Here is a 22,983-nt window from a genome sequence, read left to right as displayed (position 1 = left end):
ATCCTCCCCCCCCCCGATGATCCCCTTTCCCCGGGCGGGGCAGGATGGGTGTGGGGGTGAATCAGCATTTTTCCCTGAGGGGAGGAAATTTTCTCAGCCACGCACCCCGCGCCCGGGATGAGTCAATGGGGATTTCAAAGGGGGGGCAGAGAGGATGCTTGGGGAAGGGGAGATGGGGCAGGGCAGATAGGGGGAGAGCAGACGGGGATGCTGGAGCAGGGGCAGGGGGCAGATTAGGGAGACTGAGAGGCTCTCCTGACCCCTGCACCCCGCATTCAGGAGGCTGTGGCCCTTTAAGCTCTTGGCCCCGCCCCTTCCCCGTTTCCGCCCGCGGTTCTGTGACGTTCCATTTCGGAACCCGGAGACTGTGAGCGTTCGGAGCCGCCCCCAGTCACACCCTGCCTGCAGCCACGAGAGGTGAGCGTGGCTGGGCCGGGTAGGGAGCCGCCGGGGGAGCGCAGAGTGGGGGGGAGCCCCCTGCCGGGGGAGGGATTCCCGGTGGGGCTTACCCCCATGTGGGTGAATAAGGGGACCCTGGGTCTCAGGAGCGGAACACCCCCCCCCGGCTCGCCTCCGAGCCCTGAACCGTCGCGCCCCAGAGCCAGCTGCACCCCCTCATTTCCATCCTGCTTCCTCTGGATGAGCTGGAAAGGGGGGTCCTGGATCCCCTCCCTGTGCCCCCCTCCCTGACACCCCACGGGGTTCCCCATCTCTGCCCCCTGCTCTCGAAGTGACCTTGACCTCAGTTGCCCGCTGCAGGTTCTGGGGTCCGGGCGACCCCCCCCCCACTGCGGCTGCTTCCCAGTCTCAAGGTCAGGAAGGTTGTTTGTGGCATCTCTGGAATGCGCGCGGGGGCGCCCCCTTGGGGCCAGCAGTACCTCGGGCTGCTGTCCCGGGTCCCCTCCTGCACCGTCCGGGGGGGCCCCTCCCGGGGCGCCTGGGTCCCACTCCTCCCCCCCACACACACACACACTCTCGTCCGCTGGTCCCTGGAGGCTGTGAGCTCTGCAGGGCCTGGGTCCCCCCCGCAGGGGCTGGGAGCATGGGGGGAGCACTACCCGGACGCCTGGGTTCCAGTTCTCCGCCAGCATGGCAGGACCCCTCTAGCGGGAGCACCCACGACTGCCATGCGGGAGCCCCGGGCCAGCACGTCTCTCTGTCTGGGCGGGGTTAACCTCGGCGGCCGTCTCTCCCCGCAGTCGCTCACGATGCCTCACCAGTACCCGGCCCTCACTCCGGAGCAGAAGAAGGAGCTTTCAGACATCGCCCACCGCATCGTGGCCCCCGGCAAGGGCATCCTCGCCGCGGATGAGTCCACCGGTAAGGGGGCTGCGGGCCGGGAGTGAGGGGCACCGGTAAGGGGGCTGCGGGCTGGGAGTGAGGGGCACCGGCAGGGCTGGGCTCCCAGGGGCTGTGGGTCAGGAGTGGGGGGCACCGGCAGAGCTGGGGGGCCCAAGGCTGGGCTAGCAGGGGCTGCAGGTCGGGAGTGAGGGGCACCGGCAGGGCTGGGCTCCCAGGGGCTGTGGGTCAGGAGTGGGGGGCACCGGCAGAGCTGGGGGGGCCCAAGGCTGGGCTAGCAGGGGCTGCAGGTCGGGAGTGAGGGGCACCGGCAGGGCTGGCGGGAGGGAGCTAGGGCTCAGGATGGAGGGGGCTCCAGCTGACACCCCCCCCCCGGTCCCCAGGCAGCATCGCCAAGCGGCTGAGCTCCGTCGGCGCGGAGAACACAGAAGAGAACCGGCGCTTCTATCGCCAACTGCTGTTCACGGCCGACCAGCGGGTCAATCCCTGCATCGGGGGCGTCATCCTCTTCCATGAGACCATGTACCAGAAGGCCGACGATAGCCACCCCTTCACCAAGGTCATCAAGGACAAGGGCGGTGTGGTGGGCATCAAGGTGAGAGCGGGCGGGGAGGGCCTGGGGCTGGTGGGGTGACAGGATGGGGGCATCGGGATGGGGGTTGCGGCGCTGTACTGGCAGAGGAGTCTAGGGGGCGGGGGCAGACGGGATTGCAGAGGAAGAAGGGGAGAGGCTGATTGGGAGGTTCTGGGGGCAGGGTTGGTAGGGATGATGGTGTGGGACTGAGGGACGACATGGGGGCTGGGAGAACGGGAGGTGGTGTCTGGGGCTGCTGGGGAGGGGGATGGGTTAGGGGTATCTGGGCTGATGCGGGGGGGGTCCTGGGGCAACCTTGTTACCCCTCAAAGCCCTGAGGGCCCTCCACTGGAATGTCTGGGGTGATGGTCTGGAGGGGGGTTGTTAGGAGGGATTGGGGGAATCGGGGGCTCTCAGAGGGAGCCAGTGACTGAACGGACCCACCCCTCTGCCCCGCAGGTGGACAAAGGTGTCGTGCCCCTGGCCGGGACAAACGGAGAGACCACCACCCAGGGTGAGTGATGCGGGCTGTGTCCAATGGCAGGGCAGCCCCCTGTGGGGTCCACGCCCGGGCACGAGCCCCAGGGCTCACGCTCTCTCCCTCCCCCCAGGGCTGGACGGCCTGTCCGAGCGCTGTGCCCAGTACAAGAAGGACGGGGCTGACTTTGCCAAGTGGCGCTGCGTGCTGAAGATCTCGGAGCACACCCCCTCCCACCTGGCCATCCTGGAGAACGCCAACGTCCTGGCTCGCTACGCCAGCATCTGCCAGCAGGTGAGCGGCCCTGAGGCACGGACGTGGGGCTGGGTGGGGAGCTGCAGGTCCCTGTCTCCCCACTGGGTGGGGACAGTGAGCACATGGCAGCTGCCGTTCCCCATCTGGCCGTTGGATGGGGGTGCTGAGTTGCTGTGTCTGGGGGTCTCTGACCCCACCCCTCTGCCTGCTCCCCCAGAACGGGATTGTGCCCATTGTGGAGCCGGAGATCCTGCCCGATGGGGACCATGACCTGAAGCGCTGCCAGTATGTGACCGAGAAGGTGAGAGGGGCACCGTGGCGTGGCTGAGCCTTGAGCTGTGAGCGGGGGATGCCCCCCTGCCGCTGGCTGGGCGGGCTGGGAGTGGCGTTCAGTGGGGCAGGATCCAGGGAGGGCTGGGAAGGGAGTGGGGAGGGGTCTCCCCTGGCCAGTGAGGGGCGGAGTCTCCCATCTCTGGCCCCACCCCCAGGTGCTGGCAGCCGTGTACAAGGCTCTGAGTGACCACCACGTCTACCTGGAGGGGACGCTGCTGAAACCCAACATGGTGACGGCCGGCCACGCCTGCACCAAGAAGTACAGCCATGAGGAGATCGCCATGGCGACCGTCACTGCCCTGCGCCGCACCGTGCCGCCCGCTGTGCCCGGTGAGCCCCCCATCAGAAGCTCCCCCCCAGCCCGGAGAACCGGGGGGCTTTCCCTGGAACATGTCACCTGTCACGGGCACTGGCCTGGCCCCATGCTGCAGGGTCTGGCAGGAGACGCCGGGGGTCTGCCGTCGGTGGGGGGGGCCACTGTCCTGGGGGCAGAAGAGGGTGTTAGTGGGAAAAGGACGTTTTGGGGGAGGTGAAACCATCCCCCAGCTCAGGGGGAGGGTGAGATTCAGACAGACCTACTGGGGGGGGTCAGTGGGTCCCCTCCTGCCCACCAATCGCTGGGGGGGGTCAGTGGGTCCCCTCCGGCACTGCTGGCATTCAGGATCCGGGGTCCCGGGAGTCCACGGGGTGGCTCCGTGCTGGTGGGCGTCGTGGGATCTGGCCCATCCCCTCCCAGGGCCCCCAAGGCAGCCACAGTGCACTGGTCACCCCCCCTTAGCCCAGTGACCCCCGGTGGGATGCTCCTTTGGGCCCCTCGCGTGGCTTGCTGATGAACACCCCCCCCCCCCCTTCCCCGCCAGGCATCACCTTCCTGTCTGGTGGGCAGAGCGAGGAGGAGGCTTCGCTCAATCTCAACGCCATCAACAAGTGCTCCCTGCACAAGCCCTGGGCCCTCACCTTCTCCTACGGCCGCGCCCTGCAGGCCTCTGCCCTCAAGGCCTGGGCCGGCAAGAAGGAGAACGCCAAGAACGCCCAGGAGGAGTACATCAAACGGGCTCTGGTATGTACCTGCCCCCAGCAGAGGGGGCAGGAAGTGGGGGGGCTGGCCCCAGCACGGGGCCTCAGGGAATGGGGTAGGGAGTGGGGGGGCTGGCCCCAGCACGGGGCCTCAGGGAATGGGGGTGTGGGGTTGGGGGCAGGGAATGGGGGGGCTGGCCCCAGCACAGGGCCTCAGGGATTGGGGGCAGGGAATGGGTTGCTGGTCCCAGCAGGGGGCCTGGCTGGCACAGGGGCAGGGCGTGGGGTACTGATCTCTCTCTCCCTCCCCAGGCTAACAGCCTCGCCTGCCAGGGGAAATACACCCCAAGTGGCCACGGCGGAGCAGCTGCCAGTGAGTCCCTCTTCATCTCCGACCACGCCTACTAAATGTGGGGTCCCCCCCTCCGTCTGCCCCCGACCCCCCCCCCCCCCGCCTGCACCCATCCTGTGAAGTCCAGTGGGGCTGGCTCCTGGCCTGCAGAAGAGCTGAGCTCCCTCTGGAGGGGCGTGAAGAACCCAGGAGTCCGGGCCCCCCTTCCCCTGCTGTTGTGGCTGTGTCTCAGCTTTCGCTCCCCGTCCCCCCTTTCTGGTGACAGACGACACTCCAGGCGTGCACCCCGTGACCGAGCTGCTGGGCCCCCCCACCCCCAGCGCCTACAATAAAGAGGAAACTATTTAAACAGAGCCCCTGGCTGTGAGCTTCCATGGGGGGTGGGAGAGAGGGACATCCCAACACAGCGGCTGGAAATGGCCAGGGGGAGAGCCAGTGATTGGGGGGGGTTGCGGGTGGGCCCTGCGCCCATCCCCACCCCTGCACAGCGAGCTGGGGCCTGGCCCCCGGGCTGACCCCCATCCCCTTAACCCCCCCGACGCTGGGGCCAGGCCCCAGGCTGACCCCCACCCCCATGCTGGGGCCAGGTCCCCCACCCCCTCACACACCCCCCCATGCTGGGGCCAGGCCCCCCCACTGCCAACCTCACCCCCCTCCCACGCTGGGGCCAGGCCCCAGGCTGACCCCCACCCCCATGCTGGGGCCAGGTCCCTCACTCCCTCACACACACACCCCCCCGCTAGGGCCAGGCCCTGCACTGCCAACCCTCACCCCCTCCCATGGTGGGTCCGGGCCTCGGGCTAACCCCCCTTCCCACGCTGGGGCCAGGCCCCTCACTGCTGACCCCCACCCCCTCATACACCCCCCCCATGCTGGGGCCTGGTCCCCCACTGCTGACCCCCCCCATGCTGGGGCCAGGCCCCCCACCCCCTCACACACACCCCCCATGCTGGGGCCAGGCCCCCCCACTGCCAACCCTCACCCCCTCCCATGGTGGGTCCGGGCCTCGGGCTAACCCCCCCTTCCCACGCTGGGGCCAGGCCCCTCACTGCTGACCCCCACCCCCTCATACACCCCCCCACGCTGGGGCCAGGCCCCCCACTGCTGACCCCCCCCATGCTGGGGCCAGGCCCCCCACCCCCTCACACACACCCCCCACGCTGGGGCCAGGCCCCCCCACTGCCAACCCTCACCCCCTCCCATGGTGGGTCCGGGCCTCGGGCTAACCCCCCCTTCCCACGCTGGGGCCAGGCCCCCCACTGCTGACCCCCCCCCATGCTGGGGCCAGGCCCCCCACCCCCTCACACACACCCCCCACGCTGGGGCCAGGCCCCCCCACTGCCGACCCTGAACGGGGGCTGCCCCCCCTGGCAACACACAGAGCCAGCGCCCCCCTCCCCGAGCCCTGCGCCCCCCCCACCGGCTGGGGCCGGCCGCCCCCCCACCTCCTACTCCAGCCCCGAGGCCCCCAGCGCCGGGCCGGGGGCGGGGCCTGGGTTCGGTTTTGTGCAATGAGGAAACTGAGGCACGCACGAGCTGCCCAGCCGGGGGGGGCGGGGTCAGTATCCTGGGGATGGGGCGGGACGGGGCGTTGCCAGGGAGACTCAGCGGAGGGGCGGGCACTTATACGTCATTTCCGGCTCCCTTACCGGCGCTGGCCCCCCCCGGTGATGTCATTTCCCGCCTCTTCTCGAGCCGGTTTATTGGTCTCTTCGCGCGTCATTTCCGTCTACGTCACCAAGGGCAGCTTCCGGTGCCTCCTCATCTCCCGTGATTGTGACGTCACTTCCTATCCTGTCTCTGGCTTTCGTGTTCCGGCGGGGAAGTGACGTTGTCGCCGGGAGGGGGCGGGGCCAGCCGCGCTCGGAGCCGGGGACGGAGCCCCAGGTGAGGGGGGGGCGCCCGGCGCGGCCGGGGGGGGGAGGAGGAGGAGGAGGAGTCCGGCCCGGAGGGGGGGTTGGGAGGTGGCGGGGCCCAGAGGGAGGAGTCCGGGGACGGAGCCCCAGGTGAGGGGGGGGCGCCCGGCGGGGGAGGGAGTCCGGCCCGGAGGGGGGGGGGTTGGGAGGCAGCGAGGGAGTCCGGCCCGGAGGGGGGGAGGGGGGAGGAGGAGTCCGGCCCGGAGGGGGGGAGGGGGGGAGGAGGAGTCCGGCCCGGAGGGGGGAGGGGGGAGGAGGAGTCCGGCCCGGAGGGGGGGGGGGGGAGTCCGGCCCGGAGGGGGGGGAGGGGGGAGGAGGAGGAGTCCGGCCCGGAGGGGGGGGGAGGGAGGCGGCGGCGGGGGGGGGAGGGAGTCCGGCCCGGAGGGGGGGGAGAGGAGGAGGAGTCGGCCCGGAGGGGGGGGAGAGGAGGAGGAGTCGGCCCGGAGGGGGGGAGGGGGGAGGAGGAGTCCGGCCCGGAGGGGGGGAGGGGGGAGGAGGAGTCCGGCCCGGAGGGGGGGGGAGGGGGGGAGGAGGAGTCCGGCCCGGAGGGGGGGGAGGGGGGAGGAGGAGTCCGGCCCGGAGGGGGGGGGGGGGGGAGGGAGTCCGGCCCGGAGGGGGGGGAGAGGAGGAGGAGTCCGCCCGGAGCGGGGGTTGGGAGGCGGCGGGGGGGCGGGTGGGAGGAGTCCCGGGGGGCCCCCCGCTGACCCCCGCTCTGTGCAGGAGCCATGGCCGAGATCAGCGACCTGGACCGGCAGATCGAGCAGCTCCGGCGCTGCGAGCTCATCAAGGAGAGCGAGGTGAAGGCGCTGTGCGCCAAGGCCCGGTGAGCGCCAGGGCCCTGGGGGCGGGGCCGGGCACCGGGGGGGGGGAGGGGGGCCTCTCGGGGCCGGGCACCGGGGGGGGGGGGAGGGGGGCCTCTCGGGGCCGGGCACCGGGGGGGGGGAGGGGGGCCTCTCGGGGGCCGGGCACCGGGGGGGGGGGGGGAGGGGGGCCTCTCGGGGCCGGGCACCGGGGGGGGGGGGGAGGGGGGCCTCTCGGGGCCGGGCACCGGGGGGGGGGGAGGGGGGCCTCTCGGGGCCGGGCACCGGGGGGGGGGGGAGGGGGCCTCTCGGGGCCGGGCACCGGGGGGGGGGGAGGGGGGCCTCGGGGGGCCCGTTTCCTGATCTGTTCCTTTCTGCGGGCAGGGAGATCCTGGTGGAGGAAAGCAACGTGCAGCGGGTGGATTCTCCTGTGACAGTGAGTGGGGGCGGGGCGGGGGTTGGGTGGCAGCAGGGAGGGGATCCCGGGGTCGCAGCCCATCCCCTAACGTCTCTGCTCCCCCCAGGTGTGTGGGGACATCCACGGTCAGTTCTATGACCTCAAGGAGCTGTTCAGGGTGAGTAGAGACCCCCACTGTCCCATCAGCCCCTCTGCGCTGCCCCCTGCCGTCCCATCAGCCCCTCCCTGCCCTCTCCCCGCAGGTCGGGGGTGACGTCCCAGAGACCAATTACCTCTTTATGGGCGACTTTGTGGATCGAGGCTTCTACAGTGTGGAGACCTTCCTGCTGCTGCTGGCACTCAAGGTGAGCCCCCCCACCGCCCCGTGGCCCCTCTGCCGCTGCCCAGCCCCCGCTGGCCAGGTCTCTGGGCCGCTGCTAACCCCTCCCCTCCCCAGGTGCGCTACCCCGACCGCATCACCCTGATCCGGGGCAACCACGAGAGCCGGCAGATCACCCAGGTGTACGGCTTCTACGACGAATGTCTGCGCAAATACGGCTCGGTCACCGTGTGGCGTTACTGCACCGAGATCTTGACTACCTCAGCCTGTCGGCCATCATTGACGGCAAGGTGCGCCAGGCTGGGAGGCGGGAGCTGAGGGCCCGGACTCCTGGGTTCCTAACCTCTTCTCCCATCCCCTGCAGATCTTCTGCGTCCACGGGGGCCTCTCCCCGTCCATCCAGACGCTGGATCAGATCCGTACGATCGACCGCAAGCAGGAGGTGCCGCACGACGGGCCCATGTGTGACCTGCTCTGGTCTGACCCCGAAGGTATGGTGGGGGCAGCCAGGAGCAGGGCAGGAGGGGGTCAGCCGCGGTAGGGAGGCGGTGGGGGATGGGTCTGCATGGTGGGAGAGTGGGTGGGTTATAGGGGTTGCGACTGCGGGGGCCACAGCAAGGGTCCGGGGAGGCGGGTGCGGTGTGGCTGGGTTGATATGGGGATGGGGGAGCTGACGGAGGCAGGTCACCGAGAGGGGCAGGGCTGGCCTTTCACCCCACTGCTCCCCCGCAGACACGACAGGCTGGGGCGTGAGCCCGCGGGGCGCCGGGTACCTCTTCGGCAGCGACGTGGTGGCCCAGTTCAACGCCTCCAATGACATCGACATGATCTGCCGTGCCCACCAGCTGGTGATGGAGGGTTACAAGTGGCACTTCAACGAGACCGTGCTCACCGTCTGGTCAGCCCCTAACTACTGCTACCGGTGAGTGCAGGGGGGCTGCGGGGCGGGAGTGAGGGGCACCGGCAGAGCTGCGGGGGAAGGACTGGGCTAGCAGGGGGCTGCAGGTCGGGAGTGAGGGGCACCGGCAGAGCTGGGGAAGGGCCCAGGGCTGGGCTAGCAGGGGGCTGCGGGGTGGGAGTGAGGGGCACCGGCAGAGCTGTGTGTAAACCACCCCCCCCCCCCCCCCCCGCACCCTCCCAGGTGCGGGAACGTGGCCGCCATCCTGGAGCTGGACGAGCACCTGCAGAAGGAATTCATCATCTTTGAAGCTGCCCCCCAGGAAACGCGGGGGATCCCCTCCAAGAAGCCCGTCGCTGACTACTTCCTGTGACCTCCCCCTACCTGGGCTGAGGCAGCCCCTGGCTTCCCATGCTGGGGAGTTTGGGGGCACTTGGGGGGCTGATCCTGGCCCTGCTCGTTCCCTGGGGTGTCTTGAACGTGGGGCCGTCCAGAATCCAGCCCTGCTCTGGGATGAACTGACTGTTACCTCCCTGCCCCCGTCTCCCTCCGGGTCTGTGTTACCCCTTCCCCTCTGCAGGACCCCCAAATCGACAGCTGATTTCTCCAGGTTTCAGTCCCCGGTCTCTTATTTAATATCAGGGCCCCTCTCCCGCAGCAGCCTGCAGCCCCGGCCTGGCTGCAGCACAGCATCTGCCCTCCCAAACTGGATCCCACATATCGGGGAGAGACCCCAACCCAGCCGGACATCCCACTACCCTGTGGGTCACCCCACAACTTCATCTCTCCTGAGGGACCAGTTTCCGCACCCACCCAGTCTCTTTGGAGAGGGGGGGCTATTCCTACACCCCCATTTCTCTCTGGAGAGGGGCCCTCCCTTCTGATCTGTCTCCTCTTGGCATTTTTATTTCTTCAGTTTAATTATTGTTTCCAATTTTTGCCTTTTTGTTCATTTTAGATAAAAAATTCTAATAAAAATGGGGAAAAAAACAGAAAAAAAAATAAAGACATTTGTACAAAGGATGTAAACGTGGTGAGTGTTTAGTCCCCTCCCACATGTCCCATTCCTGCCCGCCCCTCCCCCCGAGCTGGCCAGTTCCTTGCCCTGGAGCCAGTGCCCCTGAGACGGGAAAGGCCCCTGTCCCATTCCCCAACCCCCAGCCAGTGCCCTGCCCTGGGCCTGGATCCAAGCTGGCACTCGCTGGAGGGGTGGGCGCCAGGCCCCATTCCCATCCCCCTGAGCCAGCCAGTCCCAGCCCTGGGGCCAGATGGGAGCCGGCGCCCCGCAGGGGAAATGTGTGTAATTCAGTTGTTAGGGCTGTGTGTAATTTGGGAGGGATTCCTTCCAGTGCTGGCTCGTCTCTTTGAGGAGTGCCTCCTGGAGACCCAGCCGAGTCACTTCCCTGGTCTGTGCAGGGTTGGGGGCACTGAAGCACAGAGCCAGGGATCGAGCTCAGGAGTCCTGGCTTCTCCCCCATTAGCCTTACTTTAGCCTACCTGGGCTCGGCAGCGTTTCAATGTAACATGACGGGATTTGAACCCCGCCGCTCAGCAGCTCCAGCGTGTCTGGGGAGGGGCCAGGCCTGCGGCAGTGAGGGGGAAATGGGAGACCCCCCCGGCCCTGGGCACAGAGCCAGCTGCCTCAGCCAGCTCTGCCGCTGGCGGTAGCTCACCGAGCTGGCAGGCCTGCACATCTGAGTCCAGACATGCAGGGTCCATGGAGGCTGCCAGGCTGGGACCTGGTATGGCAGGTCCCCCAGACAGAAAAGAAGGGGGGGGAGAGAAAGGGGAGCCCTGGCAGAGGGCAGTGGGGCGTACACAGTCCCTGGCAGTGTGGGATCGGGCGTTGCACTGGCAACATAAGAACATAACCATGGCCAGACTGGGTGAGACCAAAGGTCCATCCAGCCCAATATCCTTTCTGCTGACCGTGGTCAATGCCAGGTGCCCCAGAGAGAGTGAACCTAACAGGTAATGATCTAGTGATCTCTCTCCTGCCATCCATCTCCACCCTCTGACAAACAGAGGCTAGGGACACCATTCCTTACCCATCCTGGCTAATAACCATTAATGGACTTACCCTCCATGAATTTATCTAGTTCTCTTTTAAACCCTGTTATAGTCCTAGCCTTCACAACCTCCTCAGGCAAGGAGTTCCACAGGTTGACTGTGCGCTGAGTGAAGAAGAACTTCCTTTTATTTGTTTTAAACCTGCTGCCCATTAATTTCATTGGGTGGCCCCTAGTTCTTATATTATGGGAACAAGTAAATAACTTTTCCTTATTCACTTTCTCCACACCACTCATGATTTTATAGATCTCTATCCTATCCCCCCTTAGTGTCCTCTTTTCCAAGCTGAAAAGTCCTAGCCTCTTTAATCTCTCCTCATAGGGGACCCATTCCAAACCCCTCATCATTTTAGTTGCCCTTTTCTGAACCTTTTCTAATGCCAGTATATCTTTTTTGAGATGAGGGGACCCCATCTGTATGCAGTATTCAAGATGTGGGCGTACCATGGATTTATATAAGGGCAATAAGATATTCTCCGTCTTATTCTCGATCCCTTTTTTAATGATTCCTACCATCCCATTTGCTTTTTTGACTGCCGCTGCACACTGCATGGATGTCTTCAGAGAACTATCCACGATGACGCCAAGGTCTTTCTCCTGATTAGTTGTAGCTAAATTAGCCCCCATCATATTGTATGTATAATTGGGGTTCTTTTTCCAATGTGTATTATTTTACATTTATCCATGTTACATTTCATTTGCCATTTTGTTGCCCAATCACTTAGTTTTGTGAGATCTTTTTGAAGTTCTTCACAGTCTGCTTTGGTCTTAACTATCTTAAGTAGTTTAGTGTCGTCTGCAAACTTTGCCACCTCACTGTTTACACCTTTCTCCAGATCATTTATGAATAAGTTGAACAAGGACTGACCCTTGGGGACCACCTCTAGTTACCCCTCTCCATTCTGAAAATTTACCATTTATTCCTACGCTTTGTTCCCTATCTTTTAACCAGTTCTCAGTCCATGAAAGGATCTTCCCTCTTATCCCATGACAACTTAATTTACATAAGAACCTTTGGTGAGGGACCTTGTCAAAAGCTTTCTGGAAATCTAAGTACACTGTGTCCACTGGATCCCCCTTGTTCACATGTTTGTTTGACCCCCTCAAAGAACTAAAATAGATCACTAAGACATGATTTCCCTTTACAGAAACCATGTTGACTTTCGTTAATTTTATTCTTTACTATTGTTTCAACTCCTTTGCCCACTTCAATCTGTGACAATTCCTCAGATTTGTCACCTACAAAAGACGGCTCAGGTTTGGGAATCTCCATAACATCCTCAGCTATGAAAACTGAAGCACAGAATTCATTTAGTCCATCCTTGAGGCCCCCTGTGTTTCATAGACTCCAGGGCTGCGGATCGTCTGGTGTGAGCCCTTGTATAGGCTGGAGCAGACCCGAGAACCCCTGGCTGGGTTGAGCCATCGCCAGTACTGGGGATTCCTGTTGGCCCGGAGGGAGCGGTTCTGCCTGGGCCATATTTACAGCCTCTTTCCAGGCCGGGATTGTCCCGCCGCTGAGGCGTGTCAGACCTTTCTCGGCGGGACTGACGAGCCACGAGGTAACGATCTGTTCCCCACGGAGGTGCTGCCAGGCTGGGCTCCAGTCACCCTGGAGCCAGCTCTGCGTTAAGCTGAACAGCTGGAGCCTCTCCCTCGAGGGCAGGTTTCTGATCCTTTCATCCTTCCCGGGGCTCTTCTCTGACCCCTCCAATGGATCAACCTCCTCCTGGAACTGCAAGCACCAGAGCCGGCCCCGGGATCCCAGCCGTGGCCGCCCCAGAACTGAATCTAGAGGGAAAATCCTCCTGTTTGCACAGCCCAGGATGGCATTGGCCCTTTTGGCCCCAGCATTGCACTGGGCGCTCTTCTGCTGATTAACCCCCGCTTGCTGAGAGTCCCTGCGTCCCAGGACAGAGCCCCCCAGCCTGTAAGTGCAGCCGGCACTCGTCCTGCCCAGGGACCGGCATTGACACTGAGCTGGGATAAACCAGTGTCTGCTTGTGCCCGTTTACCCAGCCATCCAGCTGGCTCTGGACCAGTGACCTCTGCTCTGCGACACCTCCCACCCCCAATGTTTGGGTCAGCTACAAACTTCATCAATAGTGATTTTGTTCTCTTCCAGTCACTGAGAAAAGTGTTAAATAGCACAGGGCCAAGAACCGGTCCCTGCCACCCCCACTAGAAACAATCCCCCATATGCAGTTGCATTTTGAGACAAGTTAGCCACTTTTTAATCCATTTAATGTGGGCCATGTTCATTTTATATTGTTCTAGGGTTTTAGTGAAAACACTGCACTACCAAGTCAGAGTCTAAGTATGTTATGTCAACGCTATTACCTTTGTCAATCAAACTTGTCATCTCATCAGAAAAATTTATCAAATTAGTTTAACAGACACACATGCAGGACCCCCCCAACACAGATCCCCCATGCCCGATGGACACACGGATGCCGCTTTGCTGCCTTCCCAGCTTTATTGATTGAGTGACTTGTTTTGTATTGTTTTTTTAAAAGGGTAGGAGATGCCCCCATGTTTGCACATGCCCTCTCCAAATCAGCCATTGGGGGGAGGGGACAGAGGATGTAGGGGACCATGGCTGGGGAGGAGCAGATAACAGGGAGGCAGTGATAGCAGGGTTGCTGTGCAGGGGGCAGATAACTGGGGGAGGAATAGGGGTAGGGGGGAGGCAGATAATGAGAGGGCGAGGGCTGTGGGGCAGGTTGGGGGGTGCACATTTCACCCCATCTCTCTGCCCCCATCCAGTAGCTGCAGGGAAGGGTCTGGCTCCCCCCTTGGAATAAATAAGTCAGTCGCAATTGGGGGGGGTGCTCCCCTGGGTGAGGGGGCAGCCCCACGGAGAGTGGGGTGACAGCTGGGGGGAAGCCCAGCCCTCAGAAGAGGCCCTTGCTGCCCCCCTCGAGGTAGCCGGCAGGGGGGCCGGGCGGGGCATAGAGGCGGGGGGGCGGGCAGGGCAGGAAGGGGGGGAAGCGGAGTTCAGGTGCAGGGGGGCCGTCCAGCCCTGCCCCCAGCAGGCAGCCGACATCCAGCCCGTAGGGGGGGTAGGTGAGGGGCGGGGCGCTGGTGGTTCTGCAGTTTGACTGGTCAGGGGGTGGCTTGGCAGGGGGGCAGCCGGGGTCCCCCACGGGCTTCGGGGCAGCAGCTGCTTCAGGGGCAGCACAGGGCGAGCTGGGGAGAGAGAGGAGGGAGGTTAATGGAACAGCCCAGCAGGGGGAGGATTATGGAAAAGCCTGTCAGGTACCGCAGCGGGAGGGGGGAACGAAACAGCCCAGCAGGGGAGGGGAAGGGAACAGCCTGTCAGGTACCATACGGGGGAGGGGAAGGGAACAGCCTGTCAGGTACCATACGGGGGAGGGGAAGGGAACAGCCTGTCAGGAACCATACGGGGGAGGGGAAGGGAACAGCCTGTCAGGTACCATACGGGGAGGGGAAGGAACAGCCTGTCAGGTACCATACGGGGGAGGGGAAGGGAACAGCCTGTCAGGTACCATACGGGGGAGGGAAGGGAACAGCCTGTCAGGTACCATACGGGGGAGGGGAAGGGAACAGCCTGTCAGGTACCATACGGGGGAGGGGAAGGGAACAGCCTGTCAGGTACCATACGGGGGAGGGGAAGGGAACAGCCTGTCAGGTACCATACGGGGGAGGGGAAGGGAACAGCCTGTCAGGTACCATACGGGGGAGGGGAAGGGAACAGCCTGTCAGGTACCATACGGGGAGGGAAACGGAACAGCCTGTCAGGTACCATACGGGGAGGGAAACGGAACAGCCTGTCAGGTACCATACGGGGAGGGGAAGGGAACAGCCTGTCAGGTACCATACGGGGGAGGGGAAGGGAACAGCCTGTCAGGTACCATACGGGGGAGGGGAAGGGAACAGCCTGTCAGGTACCATATGGGGAGGGGAAGGGAACAGCCTGTCAGGTACCATACGGGGAGGGGAAGGGAACAGCCTGTCAGGTACCATACGGGGGAGGGGAAGGGAACAGCCCAGCAGGGGAGGGGAAGGGAACAGCCTGTCAGGTACCATACGGGGGAGGGGAAGGGAACAGCCTGTCAGGTACCATACGGGGGAGGGGAAGGGAACAGCCCAGCAGGGGAGGGGAAGGGAACAGCCTGTCAGGTACCATACGGGGGAGGGGAAGGGAACAGCCTGTCAGGTACCATACGGGGGAGGGAAGGGAACAGCCTGTCAGGAACCATACGGGGGAGGGGAAGGGAACAGCCTGTCAGGTACCATACGGGGGAGGGGAAGGGAACAGCCTGTCAGGAACCATACGGGGGAGGGGAAGGAACAGCCTGTCAGGTACCATACGGGGGAGGGGAAGGGAACAGCCTGTCAGGTACCATACGGGGAGGGGAAGGGAACAGCCTGTCAGGTACCATACGGGGGAGGGGAAGGGAACAGCCTGTCAGGTACCATACGGGGGAGGGGAAGGGAACATGGATGGACCAGCCCAGCAGAGGCGGGGGGGCAGTAGGACAATGGAACAGACCAATAGGGCTGGGGAGGGGAGGGAATCCCTGGCCTCGAGGGGTACCCAGGCCAGCCCCCGGCACTCCTGGCAGGGCTACTTCTCTAGCCCCTCCCTGACCGGGGTGTGTCCAGCCGGCTCTTAAAGATCCCCAGTGATGGAGACTCCACAACCCCCCTGGGCAATGGATCCCAGCTCCTCACCACCCGGCCAGCCGGGAAGATTCCCCTGGCTGCTATTGCAGCCCATGGCGTCTTGTCCTGTGCTCAGAGGTTCAGAACAATTCTTCTCCCTCCTCCTTGGAGCAACCTTTTACGTACCCGAAACCTGTTCTCATGGCCCCTCTCCGTCTCCCCTTCTCCAGACTAAACAAACCCCGTGTTTTCAATCTTCCCTCCCAGCTCATGATTTCTAGACCTTGAATCGTTTTTGTTGCTCTTCTCCAGACTTTCTCCCATTTGTCCACATCCTTCCTGAAATGTGGCGCCCAGAACTGGACACAAGACTCCAGTTGAGGCCTAATCAGTGCGGAGCAGAGCGGAAGAATCACTTCTCGTGTCTTGCGTACAACACTCCTGCTGACACAGCCCAGAATGAAGTTTGCTTTTTTTGCAGCAGCGTTACCCTGTTGACTCATTTAGCTTGTGATCCACTGTGACCCCCAGATCCCTTTCCGCAGTGCTCCTGCCTAGGCCGTCATTGCCCATTCTGTATGTGTGCAACGGATTGTTCCTTCCTAAGTGGAGGACTTTGCATTGGTCCTTATTGAATTTCATCCTATTTACTTCAGGCCATTTCTCCAGTCAGATCATTTTGAATTTTAATCCCATCTTCCAGAGCACTTGCAACCCCTCCCAGATGGGTATCATCTGCAAACTTTATCAGTGTCCTCTCTATGCCATTATCTACATCACTGGTGAAGATATTGAACAGAACCGGACCCAGAACCGCTCCCTGTGGGACCCCACTCGTTATGCCCTTCCAGCATGACTGTGAACTACTGATAAGTACTCTCTGGGAACGATTTTCCAACCGGTTTTTCACCCACCTTATAGTAGCTCCATCTAGGTTGCATTTCCCCAGTTTGTGTATGAGAAGGTCATGCCCAACAGTATCAAAAGCCTCCCTAACTCCCTAAACTCAAGATATGCCACATCTACCGCTTCCCCTGTTACGAATCATACCTGAGAGGACACGCACGCAAATGCTACGAATTACACCTGTAGAACATTTTAGACAATGGTGGGCCCCAAACCAAAATGGAGTCACATGTGCTAACTTTTCCTTAACACCCCCCCATCCACAAAGCTTGTTACCCTGTCAAAGAAAGCTGTCCGGTTGGTCTTGACAAATCCATGCTGAATGTTGCTTATCACCTTATTATCTTCTAGGTGTTTGCAAATTGATTGCTTAATTATTTGCTCCATTATCTTTCCGGGTACAGAAGTTAAGCTGACTGGTTTGTAATTCCCAGGTTGTCCTCATTCTCCTTTTTATAGATGGGCACTAGATTTGCCCTTTTCCAGTCCTCTGGAATCTCTCCATCTTCCATGACTTTTCCAAGATAATTGCTAATGGCTCAGACACCTCCTCAGTCAGCTCCTTCAGCACTCTAGGATGCGTTTCATCAGGCCCTGGTGACTTGAATGGGTCCACCCCTCTGCTCCCATTGGCTGGCTGCCCCAGGCCCAAAGTGAGAACTACATCTCCCACTATGAAATGGTGCAAGTGCCCATGAGCTCGGCTTGGTGCTTCTTGGGAGGCATGGGACTCGGTGCACTATGGGGGGTGTAGTTCAGATACAGGATGGCCCCTTTGTCTTCTATGGGCCAGGCTTCCTGATTGCACTTCATCTGCCATGATGCACCACACAGCTTGGCATTGCATTATGGGAGTTGTAGTCCTCCAGGGAGCTCAGCCATAGGTGGTCGGAACTACAGCTCCCAGAAGGCATGGCAGCACACTAGGGAAATGCAGAGTGATGTCACAATAGGCTGATTCATGACGGGATAGTGAACCGAACCTGAACCCTTTCCAATTGTCCCCGAGGGAGAGTCAACATTTTTGGGCAACAACTGGAAATTTCCAGCTTTTTTAGATTTTTGCAGAAACTGCACTTTTTTGACAAACAATTCATGACCTGCCCATGACCTCTGACCCCTGGATCCCCCACCTCGTGGGTGTAGGTCAGAGGCCCTCCCTTGCTCCCATAACCTCTGATGCCCAGCATGGTCCGTGCTCTCACCTGGCATAGCCAGCGGGCCCCTGCGGAGGCTGCAGGCCGTGGAAGGCGGCTGGATGCTGGACGTACGCCTCGGCACTGGGGTTCACCCCCCCTAGGGGCACCCCAGCTCCTCACTCCCGCCAGGAGGGTAGGAGGAGGAGATGGGATGGAAGGAGCAGTCAGGGGGGGCCGGTGGCTCTGGGGGAGGGCCCTGTGTGGAGTCACAGGGACCTCGCTTGCAATCTGGGGGAGGAAAGATGGGAATGGTTAATGTTGGTGGGGGCTGGAAGAGTGGGGAGGGGGCAATGGGGGGGGCCGCTGGGATGAGGAAAGGGGTGTGCATGAGGCAGGATGGAGGGGGGAGAGGGGGCAATGAGTGTGGGTGCAGTGGGAGGGTTGGGGGTCCCATACCAGCCTCATTCCTGGTAGGTTCGGCCACATCGCCCCTCATCTTCCTCTTGATCCGGGCATCTCGCTCCCTGGGGGGCAGGAGAGAGATGGGAGGTTACTGGGCTGATGGCTCCACCGCCCCACCTGATCCGGCCTCCCTCCAGTGCCCACCCTCCCCTTCACATCCCCCAAGGCTCCCCCAGTTGGTGCCCCCCTGCTTGCCTCTCCCATCCTAGTACCCCGCAGCCCCCTCCACCTCACCCCCCTTCCTTGTGCCCCCCGGCACCTCTTGCTGTTCATGCCGTTCTCCCGGAAGCCTTTGGCGAAGGGGTTACTCTCAATCTTCATCTGGGTGATCTGGAGGGGGGACGAGGGAAGAGGGGGCTGAGAGCCCTGTGGGGGGCAGTGGGGCGGTGGGAAGCGAGGGGGCAGGGGGGGGCTCACCTTGGGCTCTGGTAGGCGGTGACAGTGAGGAAGGCCGTCTCAGGGAAGGTGAAGGAGGCGCAGCCCCCCCCACGCCCCCCCGGCCCCCCGCTCCCACCACGTGCACGCGGGGCTGGTAACGGTGCATGGAGTGCAGGATCAGCTGGGGAGGAGAGAGGGGTTAGACATGGGCACCCCCACCCCGCCCCCCGCTCCCATCCCTCGCCACCCTAAGCCCTTCGCCTCTTCTCCCTAGGCTCCGCCCCACTGTCCTAAGCCCCTCCCACACTCTCTTTGACCCGCCCCTGCCCACTCACGTGGCCATGGGGGTCCAGCGTGTTGTTGGTCAGCTTGAGGCGATGGAAGGACACGGGCTGGCGCATCCAGTGGGCGCCCGAGGCCGGGGAGTCGGGATGGATGTAGACCCGGTCGGGGGGGGCAGCTCGGCCTTGCCACTGGCCTCCCAGTGCCGTCCCTGCCACTTGTAACGTGAGGCCCCAGCTGGCACCATGTCCACCAGGAGCAGATACTTCGCCTCGGGGTCCAGCCCTGTCACCGAGACCTTCAGCTGGGGGAACATCCGCCTGCGGGGCACACGGGGGTGTGAGGGGCTCGACGGGGCCGGGGGGTACCAGGGGGCTCCATGGGGTGGAGGGATATGGGGTGTGAACCACTCTGTGGGGAGGAGGGATATGGGGTGTAAATGGCTCCATGGGGTGCAGGGATACGGGGTGTGAAGGGCAATGTGGGGCAAAGGAATAGGAGGGGGGCTCCATGGGGTGAGGGATACGGGGTGTGAAGGGCTCTATGGGGAGGAGGGATGGGGTGTGAGGGGCAATGTGGGGCAGAGGATACAAGGGGGGCTCCATGGGGTGGAGGGATGAGGTGTGAAGGGCAATGTGGGGCAGAGGAATAGGAGGGAGGCTCCGTGGGGTGCAGGATACGGGGTGTGAGGGGCAATGTGGGGCAGAGGATACAAGGGGGGCTCCATGGGGCAGAGGAATGGGGTGTGAGGGGCAATGTGGGGCAGAGGAATAGGAGGGAGGCTCCGTGGGGTGCAGGGATACGGGGTGTGAAGGGCTCTATGGGGAGGAGGGATGGGGTGTGAGGGCAATGTGGGGCAGAGGAATAGGAGGGAGGCTCCGTGGGGTGCAGGGATACGGGGTGTGAGGGGCAATGTGGGGCAGAGGGTACAAGGGGGGCTCCATGGGGCGGAGGGATATGGAGGGGACATGGACTCTACGTGAGGAATAGGCAGGCAGCCCACAGGGGGGCGGAGGGATACAGGGTGATAGGACTCTATGGGGCGGAGGCCGCGGGCGATACAGAGGGCAGGACATGAGAAGGAGGAAATAGATGTGGGTGGAGGGATACGGCGCAGCGAGAGTCCCCCACCCCGGAGAGCCCCCCACGAACCCTTCCTGCCCCCACGCCCCCCCATGGACTCCCCCCCAGAAACCCCCCACGGACCCTTCCCTCCCCCATGGACCTCCCCCCAGGAAACCCCCCACGGACCCTTCCCTCCCCCATGGACCTCCCCCCCAGAAACCCCCCACGGACCCTTCCCTCCCCCATGGACCCCCCACCCCAGAAACCCCCCACGGACCCTTCCCTCCCCCATGGACCTCCCCCCAGAAACCCCCCATGGACTCTTCCCTCCCCCATGGACCTCCCCCCAGAAAACCCCCCATGGACCCTTCCCTCCCCCCATGGACCTCCCCCCAGAAACCCCCCACGGACCCTTCCCTCCCCCATGGACCTCCCCCCCAGAAACCCCCCACGGACCCTTCCCTCCCCCATGGACCTCCCCCCCAGAAACCCCCCACGGACCCTTCCCTCCCCCATGGACCCCCCCACCCCAGAAACCCCCCACGGACCCTTCCCTCCCCCATGGACCTCCCCCCCAGAAACCCCCCATGGACTCTTCCCTCCCCCATGGACCTCCCCCCCAGAAACCCCCCCATGGACCCTTCCCTCCCCCATGGACCTCCCCCCAGAAACCCCCCACGGACCCTTCCCTCCCCCATGGACCTCCCCCCAGAAACCCCCCACGGACCCTTCCCTCCCCCATGGACCTCCCCCCCAGAAACCCCCCACGGACCCTTCCCTCCCCCATGGACCCCCCACCCCAGAACCCCACTGGGACCTTTCCCTCCCCCCCCACGTATCCCCCACCCCAGAAACCCCCCACGGACCCTTCCCTCCCCCATGGACCTCCCCCCCAGAAACCCCCCACGGACCCTTCCCTCCCCCATGGACCTCCCCCCCAGAAACCCCCCACGGACCCTTCCCTCCCCCATGGACCCCCCACCCCAGAAACCCCCCACGGACCCTTCCCTCCCCCATGGACCTCCCCCCCAGAAACCCCCCCATGGACTCTTCCCTCCCCCATGGACCTCCCCCCCAGAAACCCCCCATGGACCCTTCCCTCCCCCATGGACCTCCCCCCAAGAAACCCCCCACGGACCCTTCCCTCCCCCATGGACCTCCCCCCCAGAAACCCCCCCACGGACCCTTCCCTCCCCCATGGACCCCCCACCCCAGAACCCCACTGGGACCTTTCCCTCCCCCCCCACGTATCCCCCACCCCAGAAACCCCCCACGGACCCTTCCCTCCCCCATGGACCTCCCCCCCAGAAACCCCCCACGGACCCTTCCCTCCCCCATGGACCTCCCCCCCAGAAACCCCCCACGGACCCTTCCCTCCCCCATGGACCCCCCCCCAGAAACCCCCCACGGACCCTTCCCTCCCCCATGGACCTCCCCCCCAGAAACCCCCCATGGACCCTTCCCTCCCCCATGACCCCCCCACCCCAGAACCCCACTGGGACCTTTCCCTCCCCCCCCACGTATCCCCACCCCGGAGACCCCCCACAGATCCTCCCCTCCCCCACAGACTCCCCCACTCCACAGCCCCCCCCATGGACGCGCTATCTCAGAGTCAGCTCCCGGTTCTCCAGGCTCATCCGCACGCTGGGGGGCAGCCGGGGCGGCTCGGCGGGGGCAGCTGCTGCCCGCCCCCGTAGGGCAGGGGTGGGGCAGGCAGGGGCAGCGGGGGCCCCGCAGGGGAGGGGCCCAGGAGACGCCCAGCTCGGTCCAATGGGGGGCAGAAGGGCTCGAACTTGGCGGCTGAGACGCCGTCGAGATCTGGGGGGGAGAGACCGTCAGAGAAGGTCTGTGGGTCGGGAGTGGGGGGCACCGGCAGGGCTGGGGGGGCAGGGGGCTGCGGGTCGGGAGTGGGGGGCACCGGCAGGGCTGTGGGGCAGAGCTGTGGGGCAGGGGGCTGCGGGTCGGGAGTGGGGGGCACCGGCAGGGCTGGGGGGCAGGGGGCTGCGGGTCGGGAGTGGGGGGCACGGCAGGGCTGGGGGGCAGAGCGGGGGGGCAGGGGTCTGCGGGTCGGGAGTGGGGGGCACCGGCAGGGCTGGGGGGCAGAGCGGGGGGGGCAGGGGGCTGCGGGACGGGAGTGGGGGGCACCGGCAGGGCTGGGGGGCAGAGCGGGGGGGCAGGGGGCTGCGGGACGGGAGTGGGGGGCACCGGCAGGGCTGGGGGGCAGAGCTGTGGGCAGGGGGCTGCGGGACGGGAGTGGGGGGCACCGGCAGGGCTGGGGGGCAGAGCAGGGGGGGGCAGGGGGCTGCGGGACGGGAGTGGGGGGCACCGGCAGGGCTGGGGGGCAGAGCGGGGGGGGCAGGGGGCTGCGGGTCGGGAGTGGGGACACCGGCAGGGCTGGGGGGGCAGAGCGGGGGGGGGCAGGGGGCTGCGGGACGGGAGTGGGGGGCACCGGCAGGGCTGGGGGGGCAGAGCGGGGGGGGCAGGGGGCTGCGGGTCGGGAGTGGGGGACACCGGCAGGGCTGGGGGGGCAGAGCGTGGGGGAGCAGGGGGCTGCGGGACGGGAGTGGGGGGCACCGGCAGGGCTGGGGGGGCAGAGCGGGGGGGCAGGGGGCTGCGGGACGGGAGTGGGGGGGCACCGGCAGGGCTGGGGGGGTCGGGGTTGAGGGCCGTGGGGGGTCGCACTCTCTGAGGCTCCAGGAATCTCACATCTGGCCGCCGATCGCCCCCGCCAGTTGGTCGCTATCTGGTGCTAAGAGCCCAGCTGTCAGCCGGGGGGCGGGCTGGGCAGGGGGCTTTCCACATACCCGGGGCCCCAGGAATCCCCTCCGGGCTGCCCCTGTTCCTCCCCCCCCGCCTGCAACCCCTTCTCAGCTCCCCCGGTCCCCGCCGACCCTCCCCGCTGCTCCTCACCCCCGATCCCACGCCCCCACATCTCCGCCGGTCTCCCCGGCGGCCCCCCAGATCCGTGTGTCCCTTCCCCCCACCTCCCTGTGCTCCCCGCCCCCAACGTCTCCCCAGAGCCGCCCCCGGCCCCCTCACCTGGGTAGCGGAAAGCTTCGTACTGGGCCCGCCTGCCCCTGGGGGAAGCCAGCCGACAGCCCCCCGTGGGCAGCGGGGCGCAGCGGGTAGGACCCCCCGAACTGGGGGAAGATCTCCGACGGATGGTACATGCCGAGGGCGGGCGAGTGGCTTGGCGGGACTCGGAGCCCGGACTCCTGGGTCCCCTCCCGGCTCCGGGAGGGGAGTGGGGGCTAGTGGTTAGAGCGGGGGGGGGCTGGGTGCTCGGACTCCTGGGTTCTCCTGGCCCAGGGACGCAGCGCTGCGCTGACCGGGCTCTGGGACGCTCTGGTGGGCGCAGCTCCCTATTTATGGGCCTCCCAAGGAACTTTGAAGT

The 22,983-nt window shown here is 64.5% G+C and overlaps 2 protein-coding genes across 2 annotated transcripts; both read left to right on the top strand.

Moving 5' to 3' along the window:
* Nucleotides 1–306: 306 nt before the first annotated feature.
* Nucleotides 307–4,661, top strand: ALDOA (aldolase, fructose-bisphosphate A). Its single transcript, XM_073346423.1, has 9 exons — nt 307–417; nt 1,200–1,320; nt 1,683–1,894; nt 2,333–2,387; nt 2,485–2,645; nt 2,824–2,907; nt 3,095–3,269; nt 3,800–3,999; nt 4,269–4,661. Exons 2-9 carry the CDS (start codon nt 1,209–1,211, stop codon nt 4,362–4,364), a joined length of 1,095 nt encoding a protein of 364 aa, XP_073202524.1. The 5' UTR covers nt 307–417; nt 1,200–1,208; the 3' UTR covers nt 4,365–4,661.
* Nucleotides 4,662–6,291: 1,630 nt separating this feature from the next.
* Nucleotides 6,292–9,682, top strand: PPP4C (protein phosphatase 4 catalytic subunit). The gene is given in 10 exon segments (XM_073346424.1): nt 6,292–6,314; nt 6,945–7,047; nt 7,409–7,460; nt 7,549–7,599; nt 7,685–7,786; nt 7,879–8,011; nt 8,014–8,051; nt 8,126–8,252; nt 8,494–8,683; nt 8,903–9,682. Coding segments are annotated over 9 exon segments (921 nt in total). The 5' UTR covers nt 6,292–6,314; nt 6,945–6,949; the 3' UTR covers nt 9,033–9,682.
* The last annotated feature ends 13,301 nt before the right edge of the window (nt 9,683–22,983 follow it).

This window comes from Lepidochelys kempii, chromosome 6 (genome assembly GCF_965140265.1).
Source record: "Lepidochelys kempii isolate rLepKem1 chromosome 6, rLepKem1.hap2, whole genome shotgun sequence".
NCBI classification, from domain to species: domain Eukaryota; kingdom Metazoa; phylum Chordata; order Testudines; family Cheloniidae; genus Lepidochelys; species Lepidochelys kempii.
This window is presented reverse-complemented; position numbering and strand designations above follow the sequence as displayed.

Coding starts and splice junctions, on each gene's coding strand:
- ALDOA (XM_073346423.1), top strand. CDS start 1,209: ATGCCTCACCAGTACCCGGCCCTCACTCCGGAGCAGAAGAAGGAGCTT. Junction 1,321..1,682: donor CGCCGCGGATGAGTCCACCG/GTAAGGGGGCTG, acceptor CCCGGTCCCCAG/GCAGCATCGCCAAGCGGCTG. Junction 3,270..3,799: donor CGTGCCGCCCGCTGTGCCCG/GTGAGCCCCCCA, acceptor CTTCCCCGCCAG/GCATCACCTTCCTGTCTGGT.